This window comes from Eurypyga helias, unplaced genomic scaffold (assembly GCF_000690775.1).
Source record: "Eurypyga helias isolate BGI_N326 unplaced genomic scaffold, ASM69077v1 scaffold21113, whole genome shotgun sequence".
Lineage (NCBI taxonomy): Eukaryota > Metazoa > Chordata > Aves > Eurypygiformes > Eurypygidae > Eurypyga > Eurypyga helias.
In genome coordinates, this window is record NW_010243348.1 from 42,507 (window position 1) to 57,974 (window position 15,468).

Sequence of the window (15,468 nt, forward strand, 5' to 3'; positions counted from 1 at the left end):
TTATCCTCAGGATCACTTCTTCCACTCGGCAGGTTTTACAGGGATTGTTCAGCAGAAGGATCCTGTGATGCAGAATGTTTATCTTGGAACTAGTTTACTTAAACGTTTTTTGCCATCTTTCATGTATAAGACATGTTACTTTGACAGCCAACGAAAACCAGTAACCACGCTTTTCACATTCCATTTCTCTTACCTTAACTCTCCTAGGCGGATGGGTCCAGCTACTGCGCTTACCGATGTTGTGCTCCATTATTGTCTTTTGGGGGTTTGTTGGGTTTTTTTTGAAGCTTGTAAACGTTCAGCTTGCTGGGTAAGTGAGAGATCTGTAACATGTAAATAGAATTAAAATACTGTATTTTTATAGAGCAAATTACAGTCTCTAAGCCTAGTGAGTATCTATCTGGATCACTTGCTCTTTGGTGAAGATGATTTTGAAATGAACTATGACTCCATTTTTGTCCCTGGTGGTAAACTGGGAATCTGCACTATTTTTAAAGCAAAAAAGTACCACAGTTGTACATACTGTCACTCTCCATAGCCAGTCATTAGAGGAAATCATTTCATACTTCTGCACTATGGTAGATCTTAGGGAATGCATTTTATACCGATAAACCTAGAGAAGGAAAAAGAGCTTTTTGCCAGTAAAAAGGGGGGGTTTATAGGCAGTGGTTGGAAGAGCCATAGTAAAAATTATGTACGAAACTGTTGTGATTATGAAAAGTTAAACCTAATGAAGTCATACGTGTCGTATGTAATCTTGTAGATTGCTACTTTTTAAAAACATCAACTGGTAGGCATTTGTGTAATCTGCTAATTTAACTGCCTAATGCCATGCTTTTATTTCTCACTGTAAATATGTTAATTTTTATTTATAAAATACAGGATCAATCCATTTGGGTTGGTGGTGTACAGAATGCACTTGCTGTAATTGTTGAGTGCATTAATTATTGTGACTTCTTTCAAGTCTAAATGATTTAATAAACTTTTTTTATTTATTAAAAAAACCCAGACCACTAGTAGTTGCTTCTGTTGGAAGCCCGCATCGGAGCTTGCTGCAGCTGGAGCGGGAGGACGGGCGCTGCGTTTCTGTCACTTGCATTGCTCTCCTGTCTCATGCTTGCCGCGGCACACGTGATGATGCAAGGTGAACGTGCCGCTTAAGAAGTGAGATGCTGTTTGCAAGAGAACGGGAATTGAGCCCTCCTGAACTGAGTGGATTATGGAGGCAATCTCCCAACTGTCAGAGAGGGAAGAAGGGATAATTCTTCCACTGTTAGAAGTGTTTCTGTATAAATGTGCTTTCCTAGTTTACAGGCTTAAACAGCCTGCTCTTGCAGAGGGTGTTGCCTATCTCTCAGTCCCCCCACAATCAAAGTGAACGACCTTTGTGCCCACCAGACCTGTATGCTTCCCCCAGAATAAGGGCAGGGTTGGGTGTCCTTACCGCTTCCGTGTTGTTACTGGCATTGTCGGAGCTGGGAGAGCTAACACATGCCATGAAGGGTCACACGACAGGATGACGAGTGTTGTGTCCCCAAGTCACGGCTCTTTCTTCTACCAGGCTCATGAGGGAGAACTAACCCTTGTACGGGTGGCTCCAGTAGCTGAGCTGCTCCAGGCAGTAGCTACTTGCTTTTTGCTACACCTCTGAGGGCAGTCCTCTTGCTACCTTTGAGCTGGAAGAGCAGAATGACTCGGGACTTTCACTAACTCCTTTTATTTATTAGCAAAGTGACATTCTTCCCCCCTCTGAGTGCCTCACTCCAGTAGTTTCGCAGAACATGTTAGCCTGGGTATCTTTCTGCTGTGTTTGCCCTACTTCCCAGGCTGCAGCAGCCTTGCCTGTCCCAGGTGACTGAGCACTCATACAAAGCCACTTTAGAAACCGTTCCTGAGGTGTTTCATGTCCCCAGAAGAGCAGTCTGAGCACTTTGTGAGGGCAGTGACTGTCCCACGTAAACCAGCGCGAGGCCTCACCAGAACTGTGCCGGGGAAGTCCGAGAGGTCGCCAGCCCTCCCGTGACCCCGCTGCAGAAAAACTGTGGTCCTGGGATCTCAGCTCCTGCTCTTACTCACGATGCTGCAGTCCTGCCTTTTCGGGGTAATCCTTCAGCGAGGTGCTCCATGGCTCGCCCGTGAGGAGGTGCTCCTCTTCGATGCCATCTGAAGCCCAGACAAGCACTTGGGAATGGTAAAAATAACCATTCCCATTTATCATCTTCTTGTTTTCATGGCTGTGTGCTCCAGCAGTACCCTGTAGCTACACTCCCAGCATCAAGGCAGAGACCACAAGTGCAAAACGCAAGAAGTAATTCCCCTTCACATCCACTGTTTGGCTGGCATCCGTCACCTGGAGCCCCCTTTGACCTCCCTGGGTGCTCTCGGTGCTACAGAGAGATGTTTCTGCCAGCCTTGCTCAGTCCCTGGGGTCTGGTCACATAGGTTATTCCCTCACGGAACGAATAAGGAAACTCAGCGATAATTCAGAGGAAGCCACTGAAACAACGATTTTAGATTTAATGAACAGTAGCCACAACATCCATGTAGAGCGTTTCTCCTACCCGCTGAACCCCTTCTGTAGCGTTAAACTCCAGGGCTGAAACTGGAAAGCTCCGAACCTCTCGGTATTTCAGAAGCGAGTTGAGCCCTGAGCATCAGCCCTGATCGTGGAGAGCACAAGCAGCTGGGCCGTGTGCTGCTGCCCGTGTAAAGACGCAACCGCTGCTCCCTGATCACCCCCTCTAGCCAGCTCCCATACGCAGACTGACGCCCGTGGAGTTACCAAAACTGGTCGAAGCTGTGATGTAAGCTGCAGGATGAGGGCTACGGTAGCTTGGTGAGAAGGAAACACTGTCCCATCTGAAGCTGCAGATCACCAGGATGTACACAAGTTCACATTATCATACGGATATTTTTTCCCCAGCACAAAGATTAAATTTGTCTTAGGAAATGCTCATTAAAAAAATAATTACCCAGGAAGGAATTAGCTCTGTTAGCTACAACAAATTGCCCCTAAAATATCAAATTCCTCATTCATAAAATTGTGGAAGAGGAAGTAATGCATCTTTGTGGTATGCCCCCAGCTGTTCTCTTCCAGCCCTTCCTTCCCCTCTTTTCCTACCCATTATTTTTCCATCAGGATGCTCTGGCACTTTTGTACCACCACCTCCAGCAACTAATTCTGCGTCCCTATTACTTGGGTTTGCCCTTCAGGGCACCATTGGGCACTGGCACCATCATGCTATATTCCAGGTCTGGAGCAGTCTTGGAAAACGTGGCTATGGAGACCATGTCTTCTCCGATGTCCACCTGAGACCTGTGCCTGCAAACGAGAAGCTTCTTCAGGGCCCGTTGGAAGTCTCGGTTCAGGAAAGCGTAGAGCATTGGGTTGATGGTGGAGTTGCAGTACCCTAACCAAGTGATGATCTTGAAGGCGTCCACCAAGACGGTGCTGGTGGAGTCGGTGCCTCTGGCAGCGAGCCAAACGTTCAGGACGAAGTACGGCAGCCAGCACAGCACAAAGACTGAAATGATGATGCTGATGGTCCGCGTGGCTTTGTTCTCCAGCTGCAGGTGGTTCTGCCGCTTGCTGTTGGGGTGGTAGTGAATCTCCAGGGCCTGAGACATGATGCGAGTGGCCTTGAGCCGTGAAGCTCGGTAGATGAAGAAGTACATGCTGCACATGACCATGAAGGGGACAAAAAACGCCAGAGCAGAAGCCACGATGGCAAAAATCCAGTTGGTGACGAAGATGCATTCTCTGGCTGCGTCGAAGTCCACCCCGGGGATCTCGTTCCAGCCTTGCATGACGGGAAGGAAGGAAATGAGGGAGGAGTAAACCCAGACCGTGCAGGTCATCACGATACATCTGTGAAAGGGAGGAAATGAGGATGGAAGAGAGGGCCTGAGTTATTTTGAGTTGAGAACATCCAGTACGATTCAATCCCCATGGTAACCTGTGTGGGATATCACCGCGCAGCAGTCCCGCAGGGCTTGGAGTAGGGGCCGAGCAGGCAAAAAGCAGGGGTACAACAAGTCCTTACGTGAACATCTCTTAACGACTGGGTAATTGGGTCTCTGCTTTACAGAACTGGGGTCAGTGTAAGGGATGCTCAGAGCTGGCTGAAAAAAAAAGAGGAAAGGTTTCACAGAGGGTTTTTGTTAATATTTAACAAAACAGCATGTTAGATTTTTCTATTTGGTTTCAACTTTAACGTCTGGCCGTTAACATCCTCTAAGGAGCAATAGGGATGGAGCACGCCAGATCTTCAGTACCACTGCAGTGCTTGCTCTGCGACACGGCACGCTGCGCAGCCCCCTCCTCGGTTTGGTGACCGCCTGTGCTCCGCAAATCGTACGCTGCAAGAGCTGCCATGGGAAGAACATCCCTAAAAGATCCTGACTCCACCTTGTAAAGCAGCTGCAGCATCCTCTCCGCCCATCCTCAGCTTTCCCCACCCTGCGGTGTCCCCCCCCACTCACCTGCCACGGGACATCCTTTTTGAATAGTGGTACGGGGTTACCACGGAGCAGTATCTGTCCAGGCTAATGAAGCACAATGTGACGATGGATGCGGTGCAGAACATGACGTCAAAGGAGATCCAGACTTTGCAGAACAGCTTCCCGAACAACCACATCCCCGTCACCTCGTAGATGATACTGCCAGAGAAAACAGGTAGAAACCAAAGCTAGAAGGACCGATTTCATGCCTGTCTTCAAGACTCCGCTGAGGTAACACCCTATTTTAACGAGGAGGTAGTAAAGGTGGGTGTGCAGTGTAGGGAGGCTCAGTTAGACAGAGGGGATTCATCCTCAAAATGCAACCCGAGGCAATAACCCACAGATGGGGCACAGGTGAAGACGACCAAAGCTCTGCTCCTTGCCTGTACTCTGTTACAAGCAGGTGCCTTGCCCCCCAGAACTCCCCAAATTTACATCTGCACCCCTTTGTTTATCACAGCTTTTCCAGTGCCCTATGAAACATGGGATTTTATGAATTCTCCCAGATTCCTGGGGCATGGAAGACCTTCCCTCCTCCAGGAAACTTATTTTCATCTGGTTTCATGCTTCAAAATTAAAGGATTTCAACTCTTGGTTAAAAAGAAAAAAATCCTAGGAGGAGGCGCACGTGCCTGGTACATTATGTAGCTTACAAACGCCTCAGTGAGGTAAACACACCAGCAGAGAGCAGACATTATGCCAAAATTATTCCTAACAAAGTCAAGTGAGGCCTGTAAGAAGTGAGCAGTGAAGGAAGGAACATATGGCAGCTGTAGGAAGGCTGATGCATGTTTCTATAGCATCCAACTAGATGCCATTTGCTTCCTCTTTCTTTCACCAGCTTTCGGCAACTCCTGGGGAGCTGCTGAAATAATCATTGTGTGTGAATTTGATGTGAAAGGCTGAGTAACTACCTAGTCCTGAAAAGCTTTAATTATCCTCTAACTTCACAGCTTGCTGGTCAAACACAGTGAACACTGGGCTGCTGCGCTGCTCTGTGCTCAGGTGGGCTCTGCCACCCGGCGAGGGCAGGGAGGGTCAGCTTGATGTCAGAGGAGTTAGAGACCAACCCCTGCTCTGCACATAATTAGCCATAATTCATTAAAACGACTTGGGAAGTTTGTTCTGGAGCACAACAGTGCTGCTGAAGGGTCCCAGCCCTCGGCAGCTTTTTGTTATGGGGGGTGCTATGCAAAAATTCAAGCAAATGTTAATTTACAGCAGAACTTGACCCCACACTGTGGTGGACTCCACATGGGCAGCACAGAGGGTCCTGCCACGCACACTTGGAAAGATTTCATGGCTCTTCTTAAGATGGGGAAAGGAGACACACAGAAGTCGAAGTACAGTTCCAGTAATGGACTTGGGTTCATTGATGACACTCCTCAGAAGCTCTCCTTATCCCCAGAGATGCTGCAAAGCCTGTGGTGTGAGTACCATGGCCTTCCCAAAGCAGACCGTGCTGCTCTCATGAACGTCCCTGCTCAGAGAGCCCAGCTGAGCAGGTACCCAGCTCTCATCAGCACGTATCTGGCCTACCAGGTGTTCTCACAGCACAGGGTAGTGGATACCTGTTCCCTCTTCCCTGACATAAAAGGTCTCTGCAGCTGGGAAATTATGCTGGTTAAAAAGGAATACTAAAAGCCCAAAGTAATGCACAGTATGAGCAGAAGTGAAGTCACCTCTGTGTCGTGCTTACACTTGCTAAAGGAAAGAGTAGCTGGAAATACTCAGCCTGGAAACGACTGGGTTGGCTGGAGTATCTAGACAACAAGCTAAGCACAGATAAACTGCTCCTGTAAACAAAACAGGAACAAAACAGAAGTCTTACACTTATGAAATTAAGGCACCAGGCGACAACCTTGTTTTTCTTATCACAAAACCTCTTTTTCCTGAGCCAAACTGGCTCCTAAGGTAATTTTTTTTCCCTTCTGTTTGGCATATGCTAACATGGCCACTGAGGAGCAAACTGCAATCCAAAAGAGCAATATAGATCTGAAGCTGAGACAGTGGGGAAGATGTGGACCAACAGCCACCCCATCAGCAGGGCCAAACAACACCTGAAGGACCCAGCAGGGTCCGTTTGGCACCATGTGGCCCACCGAGAGCCAGCAAGACTTCACACCAGGTGACGCCAGGGCATTCAGGAGGGTGACAGAGCATCAACTGGACTCTGTTCTTGGCTGCCCTTCATCATTCTGTTTTTTTGTTAAATAAGACATCACTCTCCTGGGTGGCCTATTTTCTCTGGCTGCATAGTGAAGCCATTGGTTTTCACAGAAATCCTTCTCCCCTTGTAATTCCCTCTACCATCCTTTGACAGGACAAGGGGTAATGGTTTTAAACTAAAAGAGGGCAGATTCAGACTAGATGTAAGGAAGAAATTTTTCATGAGGAGGGTGGTGAAGCCCTGGCACAGGTTTCCCAGTGAGGTGGTAGATGCCCCATCCCTGGAAACATTCAAGGTCAGGTTGGATGGGGCTCTGAGCAACCTGATCTGGTTGAAGATGTCCCTGCTCATTGCAGGGGGGTTGGACTAGAGACCTTTAAATGTCCCTTCCAACTCACACTACTCTATGGTTCTACGATCCTTCCCCTGCCCTCATATTCTTCACATCTGTGGTCCCCTCCTCATCCCCGTTGGCCCCTTCTCCTTTCTCTGTTTTTTGGGTGTGAGAATCAACAGATTTCCAAAATGAAACATATTTTCAGCTGCTTCCTCTCATTCCTTCCATGCTTTCCTGGGAGCCTAAAAGTAGGAATTGTCCAATTTCCTTGCCCTTTGCATTCCTAACTGAGCAAAACCTAGTTCAAAATTCCCTTGTTTCCCTTGCCAAGGAAGAGATCTTAACTCCAGTTACAAGGGATGCTATCAGTCTCACAGGGGGAAATCACAGCTGCCAAGACACCTACCTGCCTTCGCTTTTTGGTACCACTCCCTCCCATCACCCAGATCACAAATACCGTGTCAGTAGGTGGGAGGCAGACGTAACAAGGATGCTGGGTAACTGGAAATGCCCAAGAGAGGCAATGGAAGACAGATACTGCCAAGCACAAGCAGAACGTGGAGTCACCAGAGGAGTCATCAAGCAGACAACAGATAAAATCCGAGAGGAAGCAGTGATAGAGATTATCATCTGGAACTCACTCCAAAACAGGAGTTGATCAGCTTTTGTCTTCTGTGAGCAAAGGGGGTGCTGCCATTGCTGGGTAAAGATGGGGGTAACGGAGAAGGTGATCTCCTGGAGGGATGTTTGGAGTGGGTGAGAGAGCAGGCGATATGGTGAACTCCCAGAGAAGAGCTCTTGAGACACTTGGGTGGCACTGGGATGAAAACTGCCCATTTCTAGGATTAACAGGAACACAGAAAGGAAAACAGTAGCCCAGGGAAATGCCAGGTAGGAGGAAGATTGTTGCTTTAGCTAATCTTTGACCTCTGACACACAGTTTTTCTCTTTCTAGGAGGCTGAAGTGATCTGCCGTGTTTTGTTACAGTGCCCATGCAGTGGGAAACATTAGAGCTTCTCTCTGGGAAAAAAAAATAGCCCGTGCTACTGTTGACAGGAGCACACGGATTGTTTCTGCATCCCCTCCAGGCAGGGCAGGGGAACCTCGTTTTTTCGCAGGCAGGCCCAGCTCAGGCCCTGCACACTCCACCATCCCCAGCTGCAGCCCAGCTCCAGCTCAGTTTAGCCTGACAGAGAGCTGGAAATAGGGAATGCAGTGGACAGCCAGACTGCTGCAGCCACCTCAGCCAGGTCCTCAACCCCACACCTGCTCAGAGCTGCTGGCGATCCTCAGGGAACAAGATCAGCCAGCCTGAACACCCTTCCCACCCCCTGATGGCAAAGAGCCACTTCCACAATCCCATCTTTCTCCAGCATAGAGCAAAACCTGCACTATCAGCAATACCAATCTCCTGGTTAAGTCACTACCCTCACTCCCAACGACTTTAATAGGGTAGGAGAGGTTAGATCATTGTCAGCCAAGCTGCAATCCCAGCCTCTTGGGCAGGTGCCTGTAGCACCCGGCAGAGGGAGCACAGGACAGCCAGAACCTACAAGTAAACTGGTTTCTGGATTTGATTTACTATGTTTTAGCCAAGTAGTGAAGCTCCTATAATACACAACTCATGCAGAGGCACCTCTGAACTGCCTCTTCCTCCATTAAATAAAGGGTGAGCCTAATCTACCCTACTTATACTAAAATAAAATCCTTACATTTACACAGAGAGGGGGGAGATGGCCTTCATCCCCATGTCAACACTGCCAGTTATCGATGGGGAGTGCAGGCAGGTAACAGGGCAAAACAGTTCCCCCGAGCACAGTGAATCCCATTCATTATCCCACTGCAGATGACAGTTCTTCTCATCTGTTTATGCAGGCAAAAGATTTATTCTGCAAGGTCACCTGCCTTCCCCATGAACTCCATCGATAAGTTGTCTGACCTGACAGGAACAACCAAAATTCTGTGTTCCACAAAGAATATGAAGAATAACATCTCTGCTACAGCCTTTCGATTTCAGTAATAGGAAATCATTCATCTCCTTACACTAGTAAGGATCTTTTCTACTTCTTCCACTACCAGAAAATAAAAGATAAGGTTAAAGCAGCGTATAATCGAAAGCACGGACTTTAACTCCGCTGATTTCAACAGTCATCTTCACTAAGAAAAATAAGGGAAAAACATACTCCACGGTTTGTTCTACATAGGATCAATGCAGTCATTACAGTTCATGCTGACACACCAGTGACAGTCCCTATCTCACATTCCCCAAACACTCAGAGCGTGAAAAAATCATTTAGCAATGATGTTGTCGCCATGTACAATGCAGAGCTAGTCCTGGAAGAGGGGACTCATCGCACTGGAGCCATCTGAAAAGCTGGATATCTAGTTCAGACCAGCGGCCAGAGCCCCCCTATAGCCAACAGGAAAAATATCCTCGGGAAGTCTCCATTCATTATAACCAAACCCATTAGAAAGAGTGGGGAAACTGAGGCACAGAAGCACATGCAGTCACTGACCCACAGTTCAGCTCTTTGCAGAGCCCAGCCCTAAGCATCATGTGTGAACTTCAAGCCAGCCCTGCTGAGCTCGGCGAGATGGCATCACACACACACACACTGCCGTCTGACCTTACCTTACGAACACTTCTTACCTGAAGGGCATGACCAGACAAGCTACAAGGAAATCCGCCGTGGCTAAGGACATGATAAACATATAGGTGACAGTGCGCAGCCTCTTTTCCACCACCGGGCAGATGAAGACTATCGTATTTCCCAAGAGTGTGATCAAGTCAATGAGAGTTAGTATCAGCCCGATGACCACCTCCTGGACACCGATGCCTGCCCAGTTGCCTCCTCCTTTCACAAAGGAGGAGGCAGCAGAGGAGAAATTAGAGACCCAAGTTTCATTTTTGTCCATCAGCATCTTCCCACTGTTAAAATCTGAAAGAGAGGAAAGGAGAAAAAAAAAATAGGACTTTAATGCACGACTTGTAGGTGTAGGAAAGGAAATAATACAGAAATAATGTTTATGCTGCATTTACTTCAAGAAAAATCCACACACCCTGCTGCGCCTGTGCCATCACTGTCCCATGGTTATCATTCCGTTAGAAGTGTCTGAAATCCCGAGGGTAAGAATAAATATGCAGCGCTGGCTGAAGTCTTTCATGGCAATTAAAAGCCCTCCTGTGAACAAAAATGCATCATCAGGTGAAGTGTGGTGGCAAAAAAAAAAAAAAGGTACTGAGAGCAGAGAGAGGACAAGTGAGCAACTGAAATCCAGAATTAAAGCAGCTCTGCTTAATCCCGCTGAGCAGCATGCCACGTCCACAAAATACACCATCATCTTTGCCACCCACAGACCAGGTGAGTTTGCTCGCCCAGGCTGGCTGCTTTCGTAATCCCCTGTTCAGTACATGCTCTGCCCTGGGTTGTCCTGGAACTGTTTTAGGCTCTGAAATGAAGAGCTTTTTACTACCATGGTGGGCAGCTCCATCCTAAATCTGAATGGCCGTGCAGAGCTGCCAGCAACCACGCAGGGAGCACAATGCAAGTAGGTGAGTAATTGAGGCACCTGGGGTGCAGCAGTGACCTCAGACTCGTGTCCCCTTCTGTCCCCAGCTGGGAGAGGATATTCCCAACTCTGTAACAGGGGACTCTTAAGTCAAGGAAATTCACATGCTTGTGTCCACAGCTCAGTTCCCAGCCTTCGACCAAGTGGTGTGACAGGTGCCTGGGAAGGTGGGACCAACGCACTGCAGAATTCTGGCAGTTCAGAATTCACTGCTGTGGCTAACACGAACACAAAGGCAAAACGTGGGGAAAAGGAACTTATACAAATGTTTCTAGACATCAAATTGTTACATCTGAACACCACTGCTTCTCCTGTGACTGGGTTCCACTTCCACAGTACCCTCAGGTCGATCCCACATCCCCAGGGCATCACTACTAAGCGCAGAGTGAGAATAGGTTGGGATAAACTTCCATGTAGTCCCACATGCCTTATCTCATGGTGGCCAAGCTTTGCCTTCAAAGGATTATATGAATGAGGCAGCATATAGCAAAATTTCCCCAATGCCTGTTTTCTCTTCCAGCAGCCAATGATCCAGAATTACTTCCAAAGATGGTTTCAAGGACTTCTAAGTCACAGAGTTGTCCTGTTTCCCCTTTGGCTCAAACTATCCGCATTCATGACCTTTTATAGCAATAATTTCCACAGCTCAGCTGTGCACCATGTGAAAAAACACCTCTTCCTGTTTGTTTTGAGCCCACCACTAGCTGGTTTCACTTGGTGCCCTCTGGTCCTCCTGGTATTGGAAGAGATATTATGCAAGCCATCCCCATCCACTCTCTCAGTACCGCCAGTGAGCTCTTTAATTCCTGTCACGTTCCCCAGGCCGCTCATCATCTCTTGGTTAGGTTGAGGAGCCTTGGCCAACTTGCTTGTTCCTCATACAGAAACAGTTGTGGTCCCCTGGCCATCCCTCCCGCTCTTTTAAGCCTGGACCAAAACTGCAGTATCTGAAAGGTAAATGCACTGTGGATTCATATCAGGGCATAATTATGTTCTCTGTTTTGTCCTGCTTCCTTTTCATAACAATCCCTAACGTGGTTTGCTGCTTTTGATTGGCACTTAGCACTGAGCTGACCTTTCCACAGAACTGCCTATCGCCATCCAAAGATGTCATTCCTGAGCAGTAACAGTCAGATCAGAGCCCTCTGCTTTAGATAGGAAAATAGGATGAAATAAGGAAATTAGGCCCCATCTTCCACTAAGTCCATCACTTCACAGTTTAATTTCTTCTTCCATTTCAATGCTCAATAAGCCTCATCAAAGGTTTTCTGCAATTCTTTGAGTGAGGCCATATCCTTCATGCCCCGATTAAACTTTGTTTCCCCTGCACATAGCACCACTTCACTATGTAAATCTTTTCTAGTTTGTTAGGGGTATACTGAACCCCACGTATCCCAGCCCTTGTCAAGAGCAACACTGATGTCTCTTCCACACACTAACTCACCATCCACTTTCTCCCTGCATTTCACCTTTTAGACAATTATTTATTCATGCAAGGAACCTCCTCCTTAACTCAGGACTGTTAAGTTTCCTTAAAATCCCCCCCACGAGGGATACTGACAACCTTTCAGAAATCCAAGCAGTCTACACCAACTAGGTGCTTCTCATCCACATGCTTCCCAACTTCTTCCAAGAACTCCCATATGATTGTGAGGCCGGGCTGCCTTTTGCAAAAACAATACTTACTTTTTCCTTGGATGTATGAAGAAAGGCTGCAAGAACTGGGCTTGTTCAGCCTGGAGAAGAGAAGGCTCCAGGGAAACCTTATTGCACCTTCCAGTAACTGAAGGCGCCAACAAGGAAGCTGAGAGGGGACTTTTTACAAGGGCCTGTAGTGACAGGACAAGGGGTAACAGGTTTAAATTGAAAGTGGGGAGGGTTAGATTAGATGTCAGGAAGAAGTTCGTCACGGAGAGGGTGGTGAGGCAGTGGAACAGGTTGCCCAGAGAAGCTGTGGATGCCCCATCCCTGGAAGGGTTCAAGGCCAGGCTGGATGAGGCTTTGAGCAACCTGGTCTAGTGGAAGGTGTCCCTGCCCATGGCAGGAGGTTGGAACTGGATGGTCTTTAAGGTCCCTTCCAACCCAAACTATTCTATGATTCTATGTAATCAGTGTTGCATGCCCCTACTCATCCTTCATGATTCTTGTCTCTTTCTCCCCTGATTTTTATCTACTTGCTGATTTCCTTTCTTTCAAGTAAAAAAAAAAAAAAAAAAGAAATTTTAAGAAACAACTGAAAGAAATTAAGAAAAATTAAGAAACAACTAAAGCTGTCTAGTAAAAATTAAGAAGTAAAGCTCATCCTCTGCCCCTCCTCATCAGAGCTAGGACTTGCTGACTGAGACCTGAGGCTGTCTTGCTCCTCCAGCAGGTTTGTAGGACATCAAGCCCTATGGCAGGTCCCTGAGCAGGCACTGCAAAAAGTCTACAGGTACGGTCTTCATGAAAATGTTTTTTGGACACCATTTCACATCCCAATAGCACCCCATAAAAATAAGATAAAGTATCCTGTCTCTGGCTTTCATATTAGACAAAAAAAGAAGATCATCTGCACCATTCTTACTAAAAACCCACTGAGGATGTCATCAAACTGGATGAGCTCCTGTGGAACAGTTTGATTTCAATGAAACCACACTTCCTGGCAGAAAAATAGTTCAGTCCGTTCTCCTCCCTACACAATCCACACAGATGTCACAGTGACTGCCAGCTGGCAAACCCACGTGGTGATGATGCGTGGCCGCAGAGCAGCCAGCCTACAAAACCTGCCACCTCTGTGGTCCACGTCCATCTTCCAGCTCGTCTGGTCACCTGCAGCCTCCCACACCTGCTGGGAGAGGCTGGTGTCCTCACACCTCCTCCGTGGGCCTAGAAACAGTCCTCTGATTGCCACTTCAAGTTGAGCCCTAACTGCTTTAAGCACATGAAAATCACCCAGTCAGTCCTATGTTCTAGAAGAGCAGGCAGCATTAAGACAGGAACCCAAAACATGAATAGCAAAAATCAGGTTTAATGAAAAAAATCAACGGTTTAAAAAAAACAAATCAATGTAAAATTTTAAGGTTTAAAAAAGTCAGGTCTTATGTTTTTTTTAAGAAATCAATATCAATTTTTTTGTCTATGGCCTCGAATAATCACAGATTAGAATACTGGATTCATTACCTGTGGTTTTTAGATGTAAAACTGAAACAAGAAGGTTTAGAAGTCACATTTTCCTTCTGCAAATAACGACTGTGCTCACACAGCTGTTAAACATGCATCAGTGTAGGTACAACTCTCATTAAAGCAGATCATTACTTACACAACGTTGCTCCGGCACCGATCTGCGAACACACGCTGCACTCAGCCTTTAACCACAAGTAGGACACGGCTATTAGAGTTCGTCTTTGCAAGCTCTCTTGGCTACTCGAGCACCACCGTAGCCACCAGCCTGGCTTAAAAGATCTTCAGGTGAAAAACTAACAGCAGGGTGCTTAGTGCGGGAGACTGTAGGACCACAACACAAGAGCGCACAGATACAGGAGACAAAGGTGTCACCACTCATTAGAGAAAGTGTCTCACATCACATTATTCATTGGTCAACACAAGGACAGACTGTGGGGCTGGAAGTGAGATTCTCCTCATCTGACCCCCTCAGTTTCTCCAACAAGTATTCAGCAACAAGAAGGGATGATGGACACTTGAAACTCCAAGTTTGGATCCAGGGTGCTGACAACAGGATCCTGCTGCTCCTGACTCCTTTTCAAGGACCCCCAGGCAGAGAATCCCTGGAAGCCCATCTGCAGTCACAACCAAGCACCCAAGCGTAACGTCTCCCATCCTTTTTTGCCTCTGACTGGGCAGCCAGCAACTTACCTCTTGCTAAGAAGTGCTACTCCTGAACCATCTGGAGAATTGCTAATACAGGAAAGCAGGGGATGATACAATCTTAACATCCCAGTGGAAATCTTTAGGACAAAACAGGATGTGCCCTCCTTTTCGAGATTGCACTTCCACAACTTGAATATCGGAGCTTTGAGCTGCAGCAGCTGATGTCGTTACGCTGCTGATAGGGCGCAGTGCCTTTCTTTAAGATCAGTCTTTCAGGCTTTCCCGCAAGGAGACCTCTTAAATCAATGGGATAAGTCCCCAGTTGTACCATGATGTGGGATCAGCCCAGGTTTCCTGGGAATCTCAAATACAACGTATAATACCAACCCTAAGGTGTTTGGACATTACAGTTTTGCTTCCTTTCAAAAATAGATGGGTTAGATTCTGCTCTCAGCCTGCCCAAGCGAAGCGACTCCATCATTTCAGGAGTTTTCCTTTAAAATACAGAAAGTTTGACCTAATCTCTTCAGCAGACAAACCTCAAGTAAAAGATTAATTTCATCCCTAAACAGTATCTTTTGATGGCAGAGGAGGAGAAAAAAGCTCTGCAATCTCAAGGCTGACTGCACTTTAAAATCTTGAAGAAATTGTGAAAATATATTGGAAATATATTGGAAATATATTTGCTGTCAGACTCAGCTCCTCCACTAAACCAAGTAGGAACCGGCGTATAGCAGCATGCAACCGCACCTGCTCCGGGACCTCAGAACACATTTCCCTTCTCCCCTCTGCCGCGAGCCAGGACGGGGCAGCTCAGTGCGTTGTCGGCCGGGGCACTGCTCTGCGCGGTGATAAAGGAGGAGGAACAGCCCTGGGGATGACCGCACCTGGAAAACACGCGTTCGAGGAGGCTGCGCAGCAAGGGAGCCTTGGCACTGACTTTCCATCTCTCTCTCCCTTCCTCCATCGAACTTTCCCATTGGAAGGGTTGCTTTCCACCCTCAAATCAGCGCAGAACGACTCCTACAGCCTCTCCGACAACTAACCACCTCGGGTCTGGAAACCCAGCAGTGGCAACCGTAC

General features: G+C 47.4%; 1 protein-coding gene across 1 annotated transcript; it reads right to left on the reverse strand.

Moving 5' to 3' along the window:
- Positions 1-3,192: 3,192 nt before the first annotated feature.
- On the reverse strand, positions 3,193-11,412 carry LOC104505172 (histamine H2 receptor-like). The gene is made up of 4 exons (XM_010149384.1): positions 11,364-11,412; positions 9,659-9,947; positions 4,483-4,659; positions 3,193-3,868 (listed from the first exon to the last, which is right to left on the reverse strand). The coding sequence occupies exons 1-4, from the start codon at positions 11,410-11,412 to the stop codon at positions 3,193-3,195; spliced, it is 1,191 nt and encodes a 396-aa protein (XP_010147686.1).
- Between the last annotated feature and the right edge of the window lie 4,056 nt (positions 11,413-15,468).